General features: G+C 40.8%; 1 protein-coding gene across 2 annotated transcripts; it reads left to right on the top strand.

The window, feature by feature from the left end:
- The first annotated feature begins 3,917 nt into the window (after nt 1-3,917).
- On the top strand, nt 3,918-18,309 carry SLC38A2 (solute carrier family 38 member 2). 2 transcript variants are annotated; one of them, XM_079937624.1, is made up of 16 exons: nt 3,918-4,309; nt 5,442-5,639; nt 5,930-6,011; nt 6,157-6,272; nt 9,200-9,273; nt 9,376-9,468; nt 9,599-9,680; nt 11,104-11,186; nt 11,585-11,643; nt 11,735-11,902; nt 12,307-12,386; nt 12,503-12,603; nt 13,174-13,298; nt 13,650-13,794; nt 13,899-13,996; nt 15,298-18,309. In XM_079937624.1, the coding sequence occupies exons 2-16, from the start codon at nt 5,524-5,526 to the stop codon at nt 15,394-15,396; spliced, it is 1,521 nt and encodes a 506-aa protein (XP_079793750.1). In that variant the 5' UTR covers nt 3,918-4,309; nt 5,442-5,523; the 3' UTR covers nt 15,397-18,309. The 2 variants fall into 2 exon arrangements, with proteins under 2 accessions (XP_079793750.1, XP_079793751.1); XM_079937625.1 differs by lacking the exons at nt 3,918-4,309; nt 6,157-6,272 and having other exon boundaries at nt 5,500-5,639.
- The last annotated feature ends 501 nt before the right edge of the window (nt 18,310-18,810 follow it).

The following is an 18,810-nucleotide window of genomic DNA, read 5'->3' on the forward strand; positions in this document are numbered from 1 at the left end:
CATGGCCGCTGAGCCTGCGCGTCCGGAGCCTGTGCTCCGCAACGGGAGAGGCCACAGCAGTGAGAGGCCCGCGTACCGCAAAAAAAAAAAAAAAGAGTTCTGCTTTGACCAGTAAGGAATGAGATAGATGCTGTTTAGACATATTAGATAATATGCTTTCTACTGTGTACTCCTACATTTATTCATTCAACAAAAATGTATTACCAGGTACTGTTCTAGGTACTGGAGCTAACAGTGATCAAAGCAGGTTAAACCTCTGCCTTCATGGAACTTATATTCTAGTGAGGGAGACCAACAGTAAACAGATAAATAAATATAATTCGGGTAGTGGTAGGTACTTAAATAGGTACTTCAGTGTATTTCATTCATCCAAATACTCAAAAAGTACCTTCTTTTTACAAGTGACTAGGTCAGTTGTGATCAGCCAGATTCTACCCTAAAAGATATTAACAGAAAATGTCGTACATAGACAACACGAAAAGAAGTGGCACAAAAAGATACTTACAAAGCACTACGTTCAAAGTATTGAATAGAATGAGATCAGTTGCAAATGGGAGCATCAAATAAAGAGAAATTAATGAAAGGTCTGGCATTTAAGGTGGGCCTCAAAGGAAAGATAAGAGTTTAGATACATGGTGATAGCAGGGAAGAGGAGGTATGAAGAATATTCCAAGCGGTGGGTAAAGTTTGAATGGGATATGGGAAATGGTTCGAGAACAGTGGCAAACGCACAGCGTAGAAGAAGGGGAATGTATTAGTTATCAATGGCCGAGTAATAAACTACTGCAAAACTTAGTGGCATAAAACAACAAACATTTATTATCACTTATTTCTGTGGGTCAGGAATCCAGGCTGGGCTTAGCTGGGTCCTCTCACTAACGTATTAGCTGGGACTGCAGTCATCTCAAGGTTCAGCTGGCCATGACCAGCTTCAATGCTTACTCTTGTGACTCTTGGCAGGCCTCCCTGGGCTGTTGCCAGAGACGTTAGTTCCTTGCCCTGTGGGCATCTCTGTAGGACAGTTCACAAGATGGCAGCTGGTTTCCCTCAAAGCAAATGAGGGAGAGAGCAAGAGAGAACAAGACGGAAGCCAGAGACTTTTTGTAACCTAATCTTAGAAGTAACATACCATCACTTTTGCTGAATAGAAGCACATCAGTAGGTCCAACCCATATTCAAGGAAAGGGGATTACAAATGAGTATGAATATCAGGTGAGGTGCACTGAGCTTCATCTCAGAAGCTGCCTACCACAAGGAACAGTGGGGGATTAGGATGGAAATATAGGCTAGTGCCACTTCAAGGGAAGCCACGAAAGCCAACCTGAGAATGAAACTACTCGGCTGGACATGAAGGGTAGAGACAAGCAAAGATAATGTGGGAGCCCACTTCGGGCAAACTGAAATGCTGGATAAATAGAATTTTGAGGACCATCCTGAAGACGATCTTGTTCAACCACAGGTTGGGAAACAGCTAGAGCCCCCAGAAACAGACCCACTCTATTTTATTAGGTGATAATGGTCAAATAATTCTACAGAAGAGAGCTATCTACCCTCCCTAAAAACTTCTACCGACCTATCTTGACAATGCAGTGCATTCCTGAAAATCCAGAGTTGGCAACTAGTATTTGTGATTATTTTCCTGTCTTAGGATAGGTTTACTCTTAGTAGCTTTGAAAATTCTTTGATCCCAGCCCACAGTAAGAAATAGATTTTACTTCATAACTCAGAATATATACATATTTGTACATAATCCAAATTAGTTTTATAGAATAGTACTAGCATTACTATATATGGCATACTGATATTTTAAATTCTATTTTGTTCTATTGAATTAAAGAAAAAAAAAAGCGTGTAGTAATCCACTGAATTCATCACTGTCCTTTCCTGGGTCCCATTCTGCAGGTCTGAAAGACACTGTTCTGCTAAAACATTTGCTTAGGAATAGAGCAAAGTCATAGCACTTCTGACCAACAAGAATTTGGCGGTATAATTTCCTAGAAATTGGGTCAGGGTACTGTGTCCCATGCACTCTAGCCCAGGGCATAAGGGCAAAAACTCAAGCACATCAGGCCTCACTTGGAAGCCACTTGAGTAACCAGATATGCCTCAAGTGGCCTCTGAAAACATGAATCAAATTTGCAAACGAAAAATCAATGTTTCAATACCTCCCCCTCTTTTTTGTCATTTACTGTTCAGGTTCTTGTCATAGAGAAGTCAGAACAGGATTACAGGCCTCCCCCCAACACACACGCACACACCCCCTCAATTTTACAGGTTTCCTTAAGCCTGCACTGCAATCCAAACCACCAAAACATCCAATGGACAAGAGAACTAGTCTGAGAGTAGGATTTGCCAACCATAACCACCTCTGACTATGCAGGGGACTAACCTGGATGAAGAACTGATTTAAGATCTTTTGATTTTCATCAGTTGAAACCTGATAGAAAGGAACTTCCAGCGAGTCCTCTCTAACCCACTACTAAGATTGCTTTCCAGACAAGAGTTGATCGGTGTTATTAGGGAATGTGCGTGGAAGCAAGGTAAGTTTTTTCAGCCCCAAATGTGTATCAAGTGCCAAACTTGCCCTGGGGAGCTCACAGTCTCCCTGGTAAGACTACAAACTTGAACAATTTTGAGTACACGACAGCATAGGTTTTAAAAAGTCCTCGCCACATGGGTTAGAAAACAGTCCCTGCAATAAGAGGGGTGACGAGGGAGCCTTTCCTGAGGCTCAGTGACTAAGCCTTGAGTGATGGTGAGAAGCTGGGCACTAAAGCAAGCAAGAGTATTGTTTAGGTGAGACTGGTCTGACCAGTCGAAGGGGTGGGGGAAGAAAGCAGTATAAAGGGGAAATCGGGTCCCCCCACGTCAATCATGAACACTGGTGCAGGCCGAGGGCACCCGCAGCCTCACGTGCCACGGAAATAGACAGTTGTACAGATTTCCTCAGGAAAACATTGAAAGCAAAAATTGTGATCACACCCAACCCTGCCCAATCTCTCCCACATCCTCAAAAGGAAGAGAGCAGTAAGTCAGATCGTTTGTTTATTCATTCATTCAACCAACAATTCTCTCTCCTAAGAGGCCTTTGTTTCCAGCCTTTCCGGCAGCACCGAGTATTCCACAGCGAAGGGGCCCCCTAGTTGCCTGGCTCAGCAAGACCACATCAACACTGGAAGGGGAGGACCAGCATTCCAACCGAGGCAGCGCCTATGTAAATACAAGGAGAGAGAGGCGAGGAGAGCTCTCCAGTTGGGGTGGGGTGGTGGGATGACTGCAATGTGTTTGCGAAGGGAAAGTGGGACTCCTACACTTCATCGGAAGAGCGAAGCCCCCAACCAAGGACCCCTTTCAAGGAGTCTGGCTTATTGGGCAGGAGGTAGCTTTACCCTTAATAGGGTTTTCCGTGTCCGTATAGAAAGGATCTCCCGAAATGGAGCTGCCAACCGACCTAATCAGGCTAGTTTTGAAGAGTGAAAGCAGGTCTAGGAGGAGAAGAAAGAACGAGAACAGAAACCTACCATGGAGACAACGTTGCTGCGTTGGCCCAACTTTGCTAGAGAAAACCCCCCATGTAAATCACAAAAATAACCGGCAGGAAAGGATTGGGTGGGTGAGATGTGTCCCCAAAAAGCCTCAAGGAGAAAGCAAAGCCTGCTGGAAACTCGGACAAAAGGGTATTTGAAGGAGAAGGTTCCTGAAAGACAACCGCATGTCTTGGGCACCAGTCCGGGCTGAAAGGGACAGACCGGGGGAAGCACGGGGGCCGTCTTTCCAAGGCTGACCAGGAGACAGCAGAGCGGGGTTGGCCCGGGAGGAGGGGGGCGCCAGCGGGCGGGGCTCGGCGGCCCGAGTCAGCCGCCGGGGACGGACGCGGGTGGGGCGGGGTGGGGCCTTGCGGGCCCGGGCGGGCGGGGGGCGGAGCCCAGGTGGTGTTGATACACAAAGAGCAGGCACCCGGCGGCTGGGGCCCCGCCCACTGACGCGTCCTCCAAGGCGGCCGCTATAACCCGCTGCTCGCGCCGCTGGCTCCAAAGCCGCGCGAGGCTGCCGAGCTGGAGCGCTTTTCCTGCAGAACCGCCAGCTGCCCGACCACGCGTTCCCGCACACTCGCTCCTTTCCCTTCAGACGGCGGACGCCGGACGATTGGAGCGGCAACTTGCCATTTCCTTGTTTAGTTAAAATTGCTTTCCTGCCTCTAGTTGGATTTTCCGTTTTGTTTTTCTTTTTTTTACAATTTTTGTTTGAGAAAAACTCACCGAAGGCGTTTGCGTGTTGTTTCCGGGATACAGGAGTCGAGCCTACCGAGGTAATGCGCGCGGGGGCGTCTGCAAAGGGCTCGGGGCCCGGGCGGGAGTGGGGGAGGGGCGTCCGGGAGGGGCCGCGGCGGGAAGGCAGCTGCCGCGGTCGTTTACTCCTGGGGAGGGCTTTTTCGGTGTGCTAGCCAGCCTTCGATCCCGGTCCGCACCGAGGTCGCGGCCCTCCTCCGGGCGAGGGAGGGGCGCGGGGGCCGCGTGCCCGCCCGGAGCGGAGCCGCATCCTCCTGTTAGGGGGAGGGGAGCCAGCCGGGCCCCGAGGCTCCGTTGCGACAAGTCTTGTGACTGAATTGAATTAATAAAAATAATTACATAAACGGGTCTTGGAATTTGGGGGCGACGGGAGTGGGTTCGGGCTTTTAGTGTAGCGGAGGCCAGGATTGGGGAAGACAAGCGGGAACGTTTGACAATCGGCGATCGATATTGCATCAGTTTCCTTTTCGGGCAGAGGAGGGGCCGGCGGGGCGAAGCGCTCGCTAGCCAAATGCCTGTGGACTGGTGTGCTCGAGGGCACGGGCGTGCGCGTGTAAACAAACCCTTGACGCCTCTGCGCGCCCTCTGCTCCCTTTCTCGGGAGAGGACTCATGTTCGCCCTTTCCGCCCCCTTCGAGTCTGTCTGCTGCTGAGGCATTTCGCCATCTGGGGGCTCCAGGTGTGAAAGGACGAATTACGCGGCATTGCTATTGTAAATGTTAGAAAGGGGGAGCTGTGCGCCTGGGCTACATGCAGTGCACACCTAGCCAATGCCTGGGTGGGATGTTTGCCCTGCGTGCCTGTGCACGACCTAGGAGGCTGCGGGAAAAGCAAAACAGAGCCCCCGCACCCCTCCCGTGAAACTTGAGAGAATGGAGAGGGAGAAACACTAAATTCCGTTGGAGAGGGTCATCGGGGTCCGGGGGGGCGTGGGCCTCTGCAGGCGCAGCGCTGCAGGGGGACCATCTTTGTTCTCCGCGGCTCCGCGGTCTGTACTTTTCCGCCCCTCGGCGCGCGCCCCCGCCCTTCGCGCTCGGCTGGTACTTTTCCACTCGCCTGGCCGGGGATGAATCAGCCTAGCAGCGCCGCCCGGCGGCGTCACGTGACCAGGGCGGGCTCTGCAGCCCTGACGCGCCGCCTCTACCTTCACAGGCAGCCGCGCGGGCCAGTGCATCTCCAAGGACAAAAGGAGCCGAGCGTTACTCGCTGCGCCTGATTCCTCCTGCCGACCAGCATGAAGAAAGCCGAAATGGGAAGGTTCAGTATTTCCCCAGATGAGGACAGCAGCAGCTACAGTTCCAACAGTGACTTCAACTACTCCTACCCCACCAAACAAGCTGCTCTGAAAAGGTGGGAGAAGTTGTGTGCTTTTTAAAAAAACAGCCTGTGTGCATCGGAGGTTCTTTACCTGGAACTCTTCTTCTGTTGCTTTAAATTACTGTAGCGTTTGGAGAGAGCGTGTAATCTCTGGAAGATTATCCGGTGGTTGCCATGACATGGTTTCGTGTGAAAGTCGACTACTACTTAATACGCATTTAAGTAAAGATGTGTGACAGCTAAATGCGGGGACCGTTTTCTGTTGAAGCATTCCTTTGTATATTTCAATCCAATTTAGGATTTTTTTTTTTCTTTTTTTGTAGCCATTATGCAGATGTAGATCCTGAAAACCAGAACTTTTTACTTGAGTCGAATTTGGGGAAGAAGAAGTATGAAACAGACTTTGTAAGTTAAAAATAATTTATGTTTCTGTGGCTTTATGGAGTAAAAGAATAGTTTTACTTTTAGATTTCAAATCTAACTTGCCCAAAGCTGGTTTTCTCCATTTAATTATTGTTATATGTTTGGTTATCGTTTTCCCTCTATGTAGCATCCAGGTACTACTTCCTTTGGAATGTCAGTATTTAATCTGAGCAATGCGATTGTGGGCAGTGGAATCCTTGGGCTTTCTTATGCCATGGCTAATACTGGAATTGCTCTTTTTATGTAAGTATGTGTAAGTAGTGAGTCTGCCGTGCAGGGCAGTAAATATGATGATACAACATATATTTTGGCTCCAGAGACTGAATTTACAGTTGAAGTAGTTGGCTTAAAAATCATTTGCTTAAAAGTTAAAATATGAGAAATCTGAAAATCTCTTTATTCTGCTACGTAACTGCATGATATCAAAAAAGCCAATTAGGTAGGAAAAATTAGGACAACTCTTAAAACCGATAATTAAACCAAAAAGTCTTTAAAGTCAAAGGGGATAGTTACAGTTGAATAGGGCTTGAATATTTAAAAAGAACTGTTGATAAATCCAGGGTAGAATTTTTATTCTGGCAAACTCTGAAGCAAGAAATATTAAAAGCATGGTATCCTTCAAGTCAGTTTGGTAAATTGACAGTCTCCCCAAGGACCTGTGGCTCCTTTTGTACATAAAGAAAACAACTTTTTTTTTTTTTTTTAATGTATAGGGTGTGGTGGTATTTGTCTAACCTAGAACATGTTTTTAAGAAAAGTGAGTCAATTTTCTGGACCCTGAAAAGCAACCCATATGTGATTTTTTAATTTATTTTTTGTTTTCTTTTTAATATTTATCTCTTCCAGGTCTATGTGATTGCCACAGCAAAAGATGAATATTTTAATAAGTACCTGCTTTGAATTCCCTTTTTTTTCCCCCTAGTTGTCCAGTTAGAATTAGTTACTCCTGTGCTTTCCAGCGTAAATACCTAGAATAGAATTTTGGAGCTGTAGAAGACTTTAGAACAGCAGTTTTTAACCATTTGGGGGGGGGGGGGTCACTGACCTTTGGAGAATGTAAAAGCATGGACCTTATTCCCAGGAAAAAACAAGCGTAAAAGAAAAATACATGTGAAGTTTAGTATGCGTTTTCAGTGATGTTTGTATCATAGCAACTAAGATTGGGCTTCTGTGGGCTCCTGGCTAAGGAACTTTCAGTGGAAGATAGTGTGATTTACTATCAGGCAAAGAAACCACATATGCACGTAGCATGGAATTGTCTCTTTGCTACAGATATGTTTTAGTTAACTGACTGGTGCCTTCTACTCAAGTTATTTTTTTCTAGCAGAGTAGAGTGTTCATGAAAAGAAAAGCAGACCTTCGCAAAGCTCTGCTTCGTGGTGAAATTCCACGCTGAAGTTAAGCATGGCTTTGAGCTTTGGAAGCTAGGATTCACTCAGCTTGCTTCATGAGCATGAGACTTTTTGACATCTAAGACCAAGAGCCAGGAATTTTTGTAGAAAGGACCCTAGAGTTTCAAAGTTTTTAGTGGGGTACTTGAATGGCATCATTGTTAAATATTTGAAACCCTTCCTAACTCTTAATATAAAAACTGGAGGCAGTTTTTAAATGCTCCCAGTGTGGTTATGGTGCAGAATTTACATGAGATGACATGGCACCTTTGTTTCGTGAGAGAAAGCAAAATTCTGATCTGTTACCCTTGCACTTTTGAAATTATTTATACTCTAATAGGGTCTGTATAAATTTGATGGTTAACCATTTAATAAATGGTTAAATAATATTAAGAGTGCTAAAGTGAGTTTTTAAATCCATCAGTATTTTACAACGTATATTTGGAGGTACAGACGTAAATGGTTCAAAAGCCACATGGCTGCTATCATCTGGTTAAACAACTCTTGTAGCTTACCCTATAACGTAGACTCAACTTGAGGTTGAAAGTGACCTCAAGGGTTATGAAGTCTGTTCATTCCTCATTGTCCTTTCTGTGTAAAAGAAAGGACTGAATTTGTCAGCACACTTTGAACATTGTCTTTGATTAAGCCATGCTTTGTCCAGTTAGAGATGAGGCTGATTGTGTCATTTCCACTGCAGATTAGACCCCATGAAACTTGGGGCATTAGAATGGCAGCTTAATGCTACCACCTATGTTTAACTAAGAGACATCAGTTTCTTTGCCAGTACCATATAAGGTACTGTATTCAGTTTGCCAGTAAAGAATTTGGAAAATGTGACTGTCTTCTTGTTTGCAGAGTTTTCTATGAGTTTCCCTGATTTTGATTTGTTGTTGTTCCTTTTAATAAAAAGAAATTTATATTCTTCTTGGCTTGCGTGGGGGGAAGAAAGTAAAGCTGGAATGAGAGAGGACGTGTGCCCTAAAGGAAAGCGTAGTGGCTTAGTAGAGAACTTTTGGTTCCTCTCTATTCCTTTTTTTTTTTTTCTCCTGTTCCATCCAAGCGAAAGTACTGAGGGAGGAGACAGCCCAGTCGGACTGATAGCCTGCTTGTTCTAGCGCAGGCATTGTTTAACTGACAATGCTGGGCCTGTCTTCCATACCATGGTGTGCAATGTAGTATATGGTTCCAGTAGTTACTTCTCTGATTTGTGCCCATTTGTTTGTAAAGCTGTGCCTGACACTTAACATGTCGGTATCTTTCCCTCCACTTCCTTTATAGTCCCATTCCTTTGCTTATCTACGTGGTCCAAGTAGTCTCAAGACCTTTCCTGAATCTGTCTCATTTGTATTTCACAAGTAACTGGCAGGTGTTAAAACCATTTTATAGATAAAAGGAACTATACAATGCAGAGAAGTGGCAAGTACACAGCTAATTATCATGGTGCCAGGATCAAAATATAAGTCTTGTAACTCTACCACTGAAAAGTTAGGTTTTCCAGTGTCTCCCAGCACCTTTGGTTCAGTGGGTGAACGCTGTTCTTAACCAGTACTGTAGAGTTATTACCTGAGACATGATGCAGTCATGTTTAGTGCCAGGTAAGAGAACTTGTTGACACTCTAGTCAGGAGAGTGAACACCTGTCCTTGGGGGCATTCTGTCTAGTACACAAAATATTAGGACAAGTTCCATATTTAATCTTTAAATAAAGCCAAAAAGAATTGTTTTTAAATATAGACGTGCTTATTTATAACCCTGTGCCTTTTCCTTCTCTCATCAGAATCCTGTTGACATTTGTGTCAATCTTTTCCCTGTATTCTGTTCATCTCCTTTTGAAGACTGCCAATGAAGGAGGTATGGTAGCATTTTTGATATTTCTAAAACAGGTATGCCTGTCATGATTTTCTTCCTCTTATAAAATACTTGCTTCATGCTTCTGTGTTCCTTAAATTACAGGGTCTTTATTATATGAACAACTGGGACATAAGGCATTTGGAATGGTTGGAAAGCTTGCAGCTTCTGGATCCATTACAATGCAGAACATCGGAGGTAAGAATTTTTAAAGGACGATTTGGGTAGACTTTTTTGCTCTTTATGTAGCGGAGAGTGGTGACACATTACTTTTGGTGTCACATGCCACATTTTGCACTTGTAATGGTATAATTTTGTTTTCCTCCAGCTATGTCAAGCTACCTCTTCATAGTGAAATATGAGTTACCTTTGGTGATCCAGGCATTAATGAACATTGAAGATACAACTGGGTAGGTGCTAAGTAAGGTTACTCCTAAGAAACAATTACAGTCTAAAATGGTTAGATACATTTTTATCAAAGTTGGATACAAAATGATTATCAGTAAATTATTTTTTGCAAATGCTCCTGTTGAAACTGACCAAGAAGTCCTGCCGGAAACTGATTTGAAACTTTGAGAAGGAAAGGCCAAAGACAGTAGTTATAGGACAAGTTATACTAGTTCTATAACTCTGAATAACAAATTTCTAACCTGCGTGTGAAAACAGGTTTTCTGGAACTACTTCCCTTTTCTCTTTATTTTTACTGTCCCAAGATATTATAGTTGAATAACTCATACCCCAACCTAAGTTAGGATTAACATTTTGAATTACATTAAAAATCAATTCCTGTCTGATTTTTGTGAATTTGAAATTTCATATATTTAAAGTGCAGAATACCAGAAAATGTATGGCTATGCTGTACAAACCTTGTCCTTCTAGCGAAGTTATTCATCCGAGTGGACTAACAGGTTTTTATCTAAAGTACACATGAGGAGGGATAATGTACTTCACAGCTTACATGCAGCTCATTATCTCAAAATAGAGAGGTTTGGTTATCTCTGTGGCATTTGAAATTTAGTTTAGTAAGCTGATCTTTAAATATTAGTTTTCTGTGTGTGGGGGATCTTTATTGCTGAAGTGAGCAGAGTACAATTGACAGGGCAATTAGAATTTGAAAATAAGTGATTTTAAATGGTGTAGTTGATTACCTAAAAAGGAAAAGGCATTGCTAGAATTCTTAGGAGAGATGCATAACATTTTCTCTTGAGTTCAGAAGGGATCTTTTTACTGTTGGAGTCAAGGTGGGTCAAGGTGTCACAACATACTCTTGGCAACCTGGAATAAGTTCTTGTTTTAGGGGACTGGGTTTTGTTGTTTTGTTTTTGCCTATGTATTTTATCGAAGCGTGAGAAATTCCTTGTTGAAATGTTTAGTAAGTACATTTGCTAACAAATGTCTGAAAGAAACTTGTTATAAAATTTCCTTGTTTCCAGCATCAAAAAAAGTGAGCTAAAGCTATGATGAAGTTGGCACACAGTTTTCTAAAAATGCTTAAAGATAAGATTACTGGCTTAACAATGCCACTTTGTTCCCTACATTAGTATCAAGCCTTTAAGAAGCATTTTATGTTATGAATCAGCTGGCAGCCTTCCCAGAGCAAACAGTGGGACAAAAGTTACCCTGTTTGAGATCCCATCTCTAACCTGAGTGAATATTCATTGAGCGCTCAAAGTTAGAAATCTATTCTGTCTATGTGGGCTTTTTGAATAAGCGATACTCTTTCCAAACCTGTCTTTTTTTAAAGTATAAAACGAGTCTTGTGAAAAGAAATGTATGTTATTCTGAGTATTTTTGTGGCTGGTTGTGACCTTGTTTTTCTTTTCTTTAATTCAGATTGTGGTATCTGAACGGTGACTATTTGGTTCTGTTGGTCTCACTGGTGCTCATTCTTCCCTTGTCCCTGCTGAGGAATTTAGGTGAGCACACCCATCTCTAAAGAAAATTGAAATGAGCCTCACCAGCTGGTTGGCTTCCTTTTCATAGAAATTAATAAGAGCTAAAGAGCCCCGAAAACATACCTTTGTGAATTTCAGCATTCAGAACTTGTAGGTCTTTGAAAAATTCTAGCAGGATGGTTACCAAAGGGCCCAAATATTCTGTTGACATTTACAACATCTTGTGCTTTATAAAAATAAAAAAGGATAGTTGTTATTGATTTAGTTATTAACAAGTATTTTTAAGTTATTCTACATCTTACTGTATAAGCATTAGAAATTTGATGTGTCCACACTGAAGTCTTGCAAGCAGAATTGAGTTATATTTGCCCTAAACCTGTTTTAGTAAACGAATACCAATTTTTTTTTTCTCCTTATAGGATATTTGGGGTACACCAGTGGCCTTTCCTTGTTGTGTATGATGTTCTTTCTGATTGTGGTAGGTATAATTTTTCTTTAAAGCTAGAGATTCTTTTTCTAAGCCCTGTCACATTATTCAGTCTAACAAATGCAAAATAATGTATTTTCAGGTGGTTTGCAAGAAATTTCAGATTTCTTGTCCTGCAGAAGTTGCTTTTCTTATTAATGAAACCGTAAACAGCACCTTAGCACAGCCAACAGCTTTTGTACCTGATGTGGCTTTTAATATGACTGAAGGTGATTCTTGCCAACCACGTTATTTTATCTTCAACTCACAGGTAACTATAATCTTTGTGTCCTCAGAGGAAGATTTTAGGGAAGAAAACAGGGAAAATACCCACTAGAAATTTTAAAACACTCCCAAGGTAAAGGAAGATCAGGTAATAGCTGCCCTTTAGGAAACATGATTAGCTCATTATTGAGGACTGAGAAGAAAGTGTTGGCTTGTAGCTTAAAATAGATTGAGAGATGAAATGATCATCTGATGTTCATAACTGATACATTGGGAAATGGAGGATATCGATCACAGTGAAAAAATTAGAAGAGTGGGAGCTAATTGTGCCAGAAAACATCATTTTAGGCTTTGATTCTAAGATTAATAAATATAAATACAAGCTGCAGAACTGTGATAACATGAGTTTGTTATATCAGGATATTAAGAAAGTGTTTACGTTTTTTGCAGACTGTCTATGCTGTGCCAATTCTGACCTTTTCATTTGTCTGTCATCCTGCTGTTCTTCCCATTTATGAAGAGCTTAAAGGGTGAGTGCTTTTTACCTACTTTTATATACATTTATTGGAAAAACTAGAAAAATTTTCAATTACTGCTATAACTGCTGCTAAAGTATGCATCTGTATTTTCCTTTGAATTTGTATAGCCGCAGCCGTAGAAGAATGATGAACGTGTCCAAGATTTCATTTTTTGCTATGTTTCTCATGTACCTGCTTGCTGCCCTCTTTGGATACCTGACGTTTTATGGTAAATAATGTCTAGTTTACAAAAAGGATAGTTAACGAAATGGAATTGATACTTTTATATGTATACTTCTGTCACTTTAAAAACTCGGTCTGTTTTGGTATATTTCATATTTGTGATGAACGATTGAATTTAGAGCTTAGAATTTCCTGTAGCGTATATTGAGTCAGTGACTTCTAGAATCCACGTTCCCAAATCTGCCATTAGCCATTCGAGGGCATTTTTTACGTGATGTGCTTGCATTTAGGTTCTCCCACCCCCTTCAGATTAATACAGCACACACACACACACACTGTAAGCCAGACCATGGGATTTAGCTATTTAGCTCCTGTTGTTTTTAATGGGGGTCATGTGGCTAAATCTCTCCTTGGTATTTCGAAACTTTTTTTCAATGTTATTTTAATTGCATTAACCCTAATTCCAAATTAATCTTATTAACCTCTTAGTTTGTGGTCGTTTTGTGAGTAGCTAATAACTTTGGTGCAGATTTTCCCGTTAAGTTAGATTTTCTAACTAATCTCCAAAGAGGACAGCACACTTGAAGCTTTTTCTTTTCTTGGCCTTTCTCTGTAGAACACGTTGAGTCAGAATTGCTTCATACCTACTCTTCCATCATGGAAGCTGATGTTCTGCTTCTCGTCGTCCGTTTGGCTGTGTTGGTGGCTGTCACCCTGACAGTACCTGTAGTTATTTTCCCAGTAAGTAACCTTTCAGTAGGAGTGAATTGTGAAACATGAAGATTTGTGTGATTTCTGTGTTTTGGGAGAAGGGAAGCACTGCTACAGCAGTATCGAGTTGATGCGGGTTTTTGAAGGTTTTTTTTTTTTAAATGTTTCATACATCTTTAAAACATATCCTGGGACACTTTTTTCCATAATTGAAGACACAGTGATCTTTCTAGTGTTCAGATATTTAGAAAACAGCAATTGAGGAGGGGTACAATTTTAGTATTTAAATAGCTGCTAGTTGATATATATATCCTGTTGTTTGGGGTTTGTTTTTTTCATTAATTAAATCTGCAGTTTTTATTTATCCACTTATTTTTGCAGATCCGGAGTTCCATAACTCACTTGCTGTGTGCAACCAAAGATTTCAGTTGGTGGCGTCATAGTATCATTACAATGTCTATCTTGGCATTTACCAATTTACTTGTCATCTTTGTACCAACTATTAGGGATATCTTTGGTTTCATTGGTAAGTTTTAGGAAGTATCAAAGTTGCTTGAAATATCAGGGATTTTAATGTTTATAAAATGAATAACAAGTGATTCTTAAGAACTGGTAAATGTTCTTTTACAGGTGCATCTGCAGCTGCTATGTTAATTTTTATTCTTCCATCTGCCTTTTATATCAAGTTAGTGAAGAAAGAACCTATGAAGTCTGTACAAAAGATTGGGGTGAGTGAGAGATTATGACTGGAGAAATAATAATAATCTAATGCCAGAAGTTCCTCAACTGATTTTAATTTTAGTCTCCTAAATGTCATTTATTGTAGTTTCATTTTAAGTTTCTAGTAAACAAATATATCTGTAACTGTGTACTTCACAGATGGAAGATTGGGAGAGGAGGTGAGAGATGGTTTGCCATCTAATATGTATGCTTAAGTTAACTGCAAGAAAGTTATTAGATATTTTAGGAATAGAGATAGAGTGTAAAGTAAAAATAATACAGACTCAACTTTCAACGTTGTTTAACCAGTATTTGTTGGACTGCCTACTACTGTATGACCAGCACTTAAATGGGCCTGGAGTATATAAAAGAGAAATAATGGGGTATTTAGTCAAATGAGACTAACCATTTTCAAAGCAAAGCTTGGGGGTTAGGGAGGGGGCTACTATTAGACTTTAAAGTATAATAACGACTGATTTTACAAAGAATATATGGTATGTTAACCACAAATGATCCTGGTGGGGATATTTAGGAGAAAGACTGCATTTCAGTCCTTATTCGCCACTACTATTGTAGTCTGAGTAAACTACTAGAATTGTTTGTGAACCAACAACTGTCATCTTATTTCACCTAAAATATGTAGTGCAGTAACTGAAGGGGGTAGGATTAGGAGTAGACCTCCTCATGTCTCTTAGAAAAACCTCCAGCTTCGACTCAGGCTGCATTTTTAAGATGACTTGGATTTGATTTTGTAAGTTAAATTTTTTTCCTTCTAAAAAATGTAAAAATCCCAGTCCAGTTCTATTATATGAAATAATTTATTTAGCAAAGAAAATTGTTTACCATTTCATACAAAGGAATGAAAAGGGAAAGTTTGAGAAGGTTTCAAAGATACAGTTACTTAGTACTCTATAGATAACCCCTTGATCACTCACTTAAGACAGTTTAACTATCTTTAGCAAGGTAAAACTGTAGCTCTGTGAAGTATTATGGACATGCTTTTAGTAATTATAAGCCCATTTTTAAAAGTAGAAAGAGGGGGCTTCCCTGGTGGCGCAATGGTTGAGAGTCTGCCTGCCGATGCAGGGGACGCGGGTTCGTGCCTCGGTCCGGGAGGATCCCACATGCCACGGAGCAGCTGGGCCCGTGAGCCATGGCCGCTGAGCCTGCGCGTCCGGAGCCTGTGCTCTGCAACGGGAGAGGCCACAACACCCGTGTACCGCAAAAAAAAAAAAAAAAAAAAAAAAAAGGAATATTTAGCATATGTTTTGTTGCTTGCTGATCCGTTTTCTCTGTGTGCTCATTGCAGGCTCTGTTCTTCCTGTTAAGTGGCGTAGTGGTGATGACCGGAAGCATGACCTTGATTGTGTTGGATTGGGTCCACAATGCCTCCGGAGGTGGCCATTAACCAGCAGCACCACTAAAACTCGATAGTTCATTTGATGCCAGTGTTGAGTCAACTCTCAGCTACTATGAAATTTCACCTAATTTTTCAGTTTCACTTCCTTTTGAAGTGCAGATTCCTCGCTGGTTCTTCTGAGTGCAGAATAAGTGAACTCTTTGTTTGTTTTGTTTTGTTTTTAAAGAAACTATTCTGTATGATAGAAATGGATATTAACAACAAAACCACGAGTCTCGGGTTAAGGGAAGTGACAATTTTATTCCATTCCAGAGAATGGACGAACTCTTAACTTTAATCAAGCCACATGTTTGGCTGTGTCATTGTTTAACTTGGATATTTTATGATTTTACTTGAATGTGCCTAATGGAACCATTCGATGTGAGAAACAATTCTTCTTAATTTACAGCAAAGTATTGAAATAACCATTGGGAAAAATACTATTATTTTTTTGTACCAAAAATATTTAAAGACCTCAGAAGCACTATTCTTTAAAAATTGCTTTTTTTGAACTTTATCCAAAAGCAGTTGTCAGTGAATTCTGTTAAAAAATAATTCATTGTTATTTAAAAACAAATACTAGTATTATGAAATGATTTGCCTTTTTGTAGGCATACTAAGCCAAATACTTTTTTTACCCAAAATAATTTTTAGAGAAAATGATGTAATGAAACATTGTACCATGAATAGGAGCATAGTTTTTATTTCCATTCAGACTTCACCATGAAAGGATAATTGGTTGATTGTGGCTATACCAAATCAGATGAACTCTCATCATCACCTTTCTTCTCTGTCCCCAAATAATTTGGTTCATTTAGACTCTGAAGTATTTATGGCTTCAATCTATTAGAATGGAAGATAATGCAGATATTTCTTTGGGAAATAAAATAACTAATTTTGAGGTACCAAATAGTGCAATTGGGTAAAACAGGGTTTATTCAGTTGCATCTGCCTCCAGAGTTGTGTTAACAGCTCTGGGTTTTTTTTTGGGCCAGCCCTTTTTTGGCATTGCTTCCAGCAGTGGAAAATGGGCATTTGATGGCTGTAGGCCAAAACTATTCTACCCAGAGAGTACAACTTTTCAAAATGCTCATCTGCTCCTGGAAGTGTGAATTACTTGACAATGTATGGTTTAGTTGTGTTCATGTTTTGTCTACAGTAGAGGTCTAATCCATAGGTTACACCAATATTTGGTACAATATAAGTTCTCTTCGTATAGGCCACTGGGTTTCTCATGCAGTAAGCTTTTTAAAAAACTCATGTGCACTGGCTTGTCATCTCATTCTCGTACAACATAGAATTACTTGTTTACATCCAACAAATGGTTAGCTAGGGAAAACAGTGCAACCTGAGTGTAACTATTGGTCCGACTGCATGACCACCCTTCCTATTTTAATCCCAGTTAGAAGTGAAAAAATTATTTGGCTTTAAGAGCACATTTATTGTACGTCATGGTGTATGGTGAATATATTATTAAATAATGTGGTACTTTGCTCATCAGGCATAATGTCTAAAATCTAATATACATAATTCCATTAGTGGTTGGGGGAAGCAAATAATGGAATCATTCATTGGTCACCTGGCTATAAGGTTGTTCTCTTGAACTAAACATTGCTAGTTTTAGGCAAGGGCCAGAAATGTGGCAGACATGATTTTTGTTATGCATTCTTGTATTATATGTGACTAAATTACAGACAAGATGCGTCTGTAATCAAAGACCCTTGTGGAACTGGAAGACGTCTTGTAGTGCTACATTGGGTGAAACCAATGGTCCGTTTTTGTTTGTTTCTACGAAAATTAAAGTGGGGACCATCTCGAAAGGCAGTGAGAAGACAGATTCTACAGCACTGCTTTCATTCAGTTGGGCTCTTGGCACTCCATTCGACTCCAGAACCTCACCTCTAGCTCAGACCAAGAATTGGCACTTCTGGTTGGATTCCTGGAAAGAATTGCTCGTTGTGTATCTTAAGACTTGACCAGGGAATACCAAGTAAAGAGTTGTTCTCTACAGTTTACATCCTTTCTTATGGGAGAAAATACCATGGCAACCAGGAAGAAATGAAAAAACAAAATTCTTCTCACGGCAAATCGATGTGGGAGGCTCCTCCAATCTCCTGGCTGTTTGAGGTTCAGAATCAACTGCCACGGGTAAATTCCATTGCATGATTTTCTTGGAGCTATCTCGTCTACCTGGAGGTTCCTAAACAGTGAATTCCCAGTAATGAGCAGTCTTCAGTATTAAAACCACTGTCGTGTCACCTCATTTTGCATTACTGTCTTCCGTGGATGTTTCAGTTATAACTGTAATGTTATTTATAGAACAGCATTAATCCATTAAAGCTAACCTATTTTTCAATATTTATGATAATCTTATGTACATACATTGTCCATATGTATTTGTAAATAGGTTGTATATAATGTCAGGTTTGGGTCTTGGGTTCAAATGTATATATTCCTATAAGTTTCTTAACTGCATTTTGATGAATTCACATTATGTATCTATAAGAATGGTCCCAAAAGTACCTGTACAGAGATTTCAATAAACAAATTGTGTAAACACTAAAAATTTAAAATACTGTGTAAATTGTATTTGCAATAAACAGACTGGCTGAACATCACATTTTTTTCATGAAAACTTGGTGCAAGTTCAGATCTCTTACTTAAATTTTAAATAAGGTCTAAATTTTCAAAATGCAGTAGTTAACAAAATGATCTAGTGTAATAAAATCAAATATGATCTAGTGTGATTTAAGACCTTTGAGAGCCTGGGTGTGTTAAGCTTTCTGTATATAATGTAAATATCCCCACTGTACTGTTAGAGGCCAACAATTCCAGTATGACTTGTTGGCAAAGAGTGCTACACCGTTTCAATGAAACATCCTATGTTTGTTTTAACTGAACTAAAATAAATACATGCTTAATCCTGAGTAGCGGTGTTTTATTTAAAGTAATGATAAGTCGTGTCTGGTGCATTTTGTAAGCACAGCAACCTAGCACTTAGTAGGGTTCCATATAATGTTAGTGATTATAATGAAGAGAATGGTCAGGAAGTTTAAGTTGCTTTTAAGTTCCTAATGATGATAACCAAGTGTGAGGAGGAATGAAAAAAATGCTTAGCATCTGGAAGACCCAGGCTTGGGCCTGCTCTAAGCAGTGCGTCAAAATCACATCTGGGGAGCTTTTTTAAAATGCAGCTTGCTGGGGACTTCCCTGGCGGTCCAGTGGTTAAGACTCTATGCTTCCACTGCAGGGAACACGAGTTTGATCCTCGGTTGTGGAAATAAGATCCCGCGTGCTGCTGGGCTCGGCCAAAGAAAAAAAAAAGGCAGTTTTCGGGAGCACGTGTGTATGTAGTCTGATTCCATAGGTTTGGAGAGCACCTTTTCTCCCAGAAAGCTACTCAAGTGATTTCTGATGCACAAA

The sequence above is a fragment of the Stenella coeruleoalba genome (assembly GCF_951394435.1).
Source record: "Stenella coeruleoalba genome assembly, chromosome: 11".
Taxonomy (NCBI): Eukaryota; Metazoa; Chordata; class Mammalia; order Artiodactyla; family Delphinidae; genus Stenella; species Stenella coeruleoalba.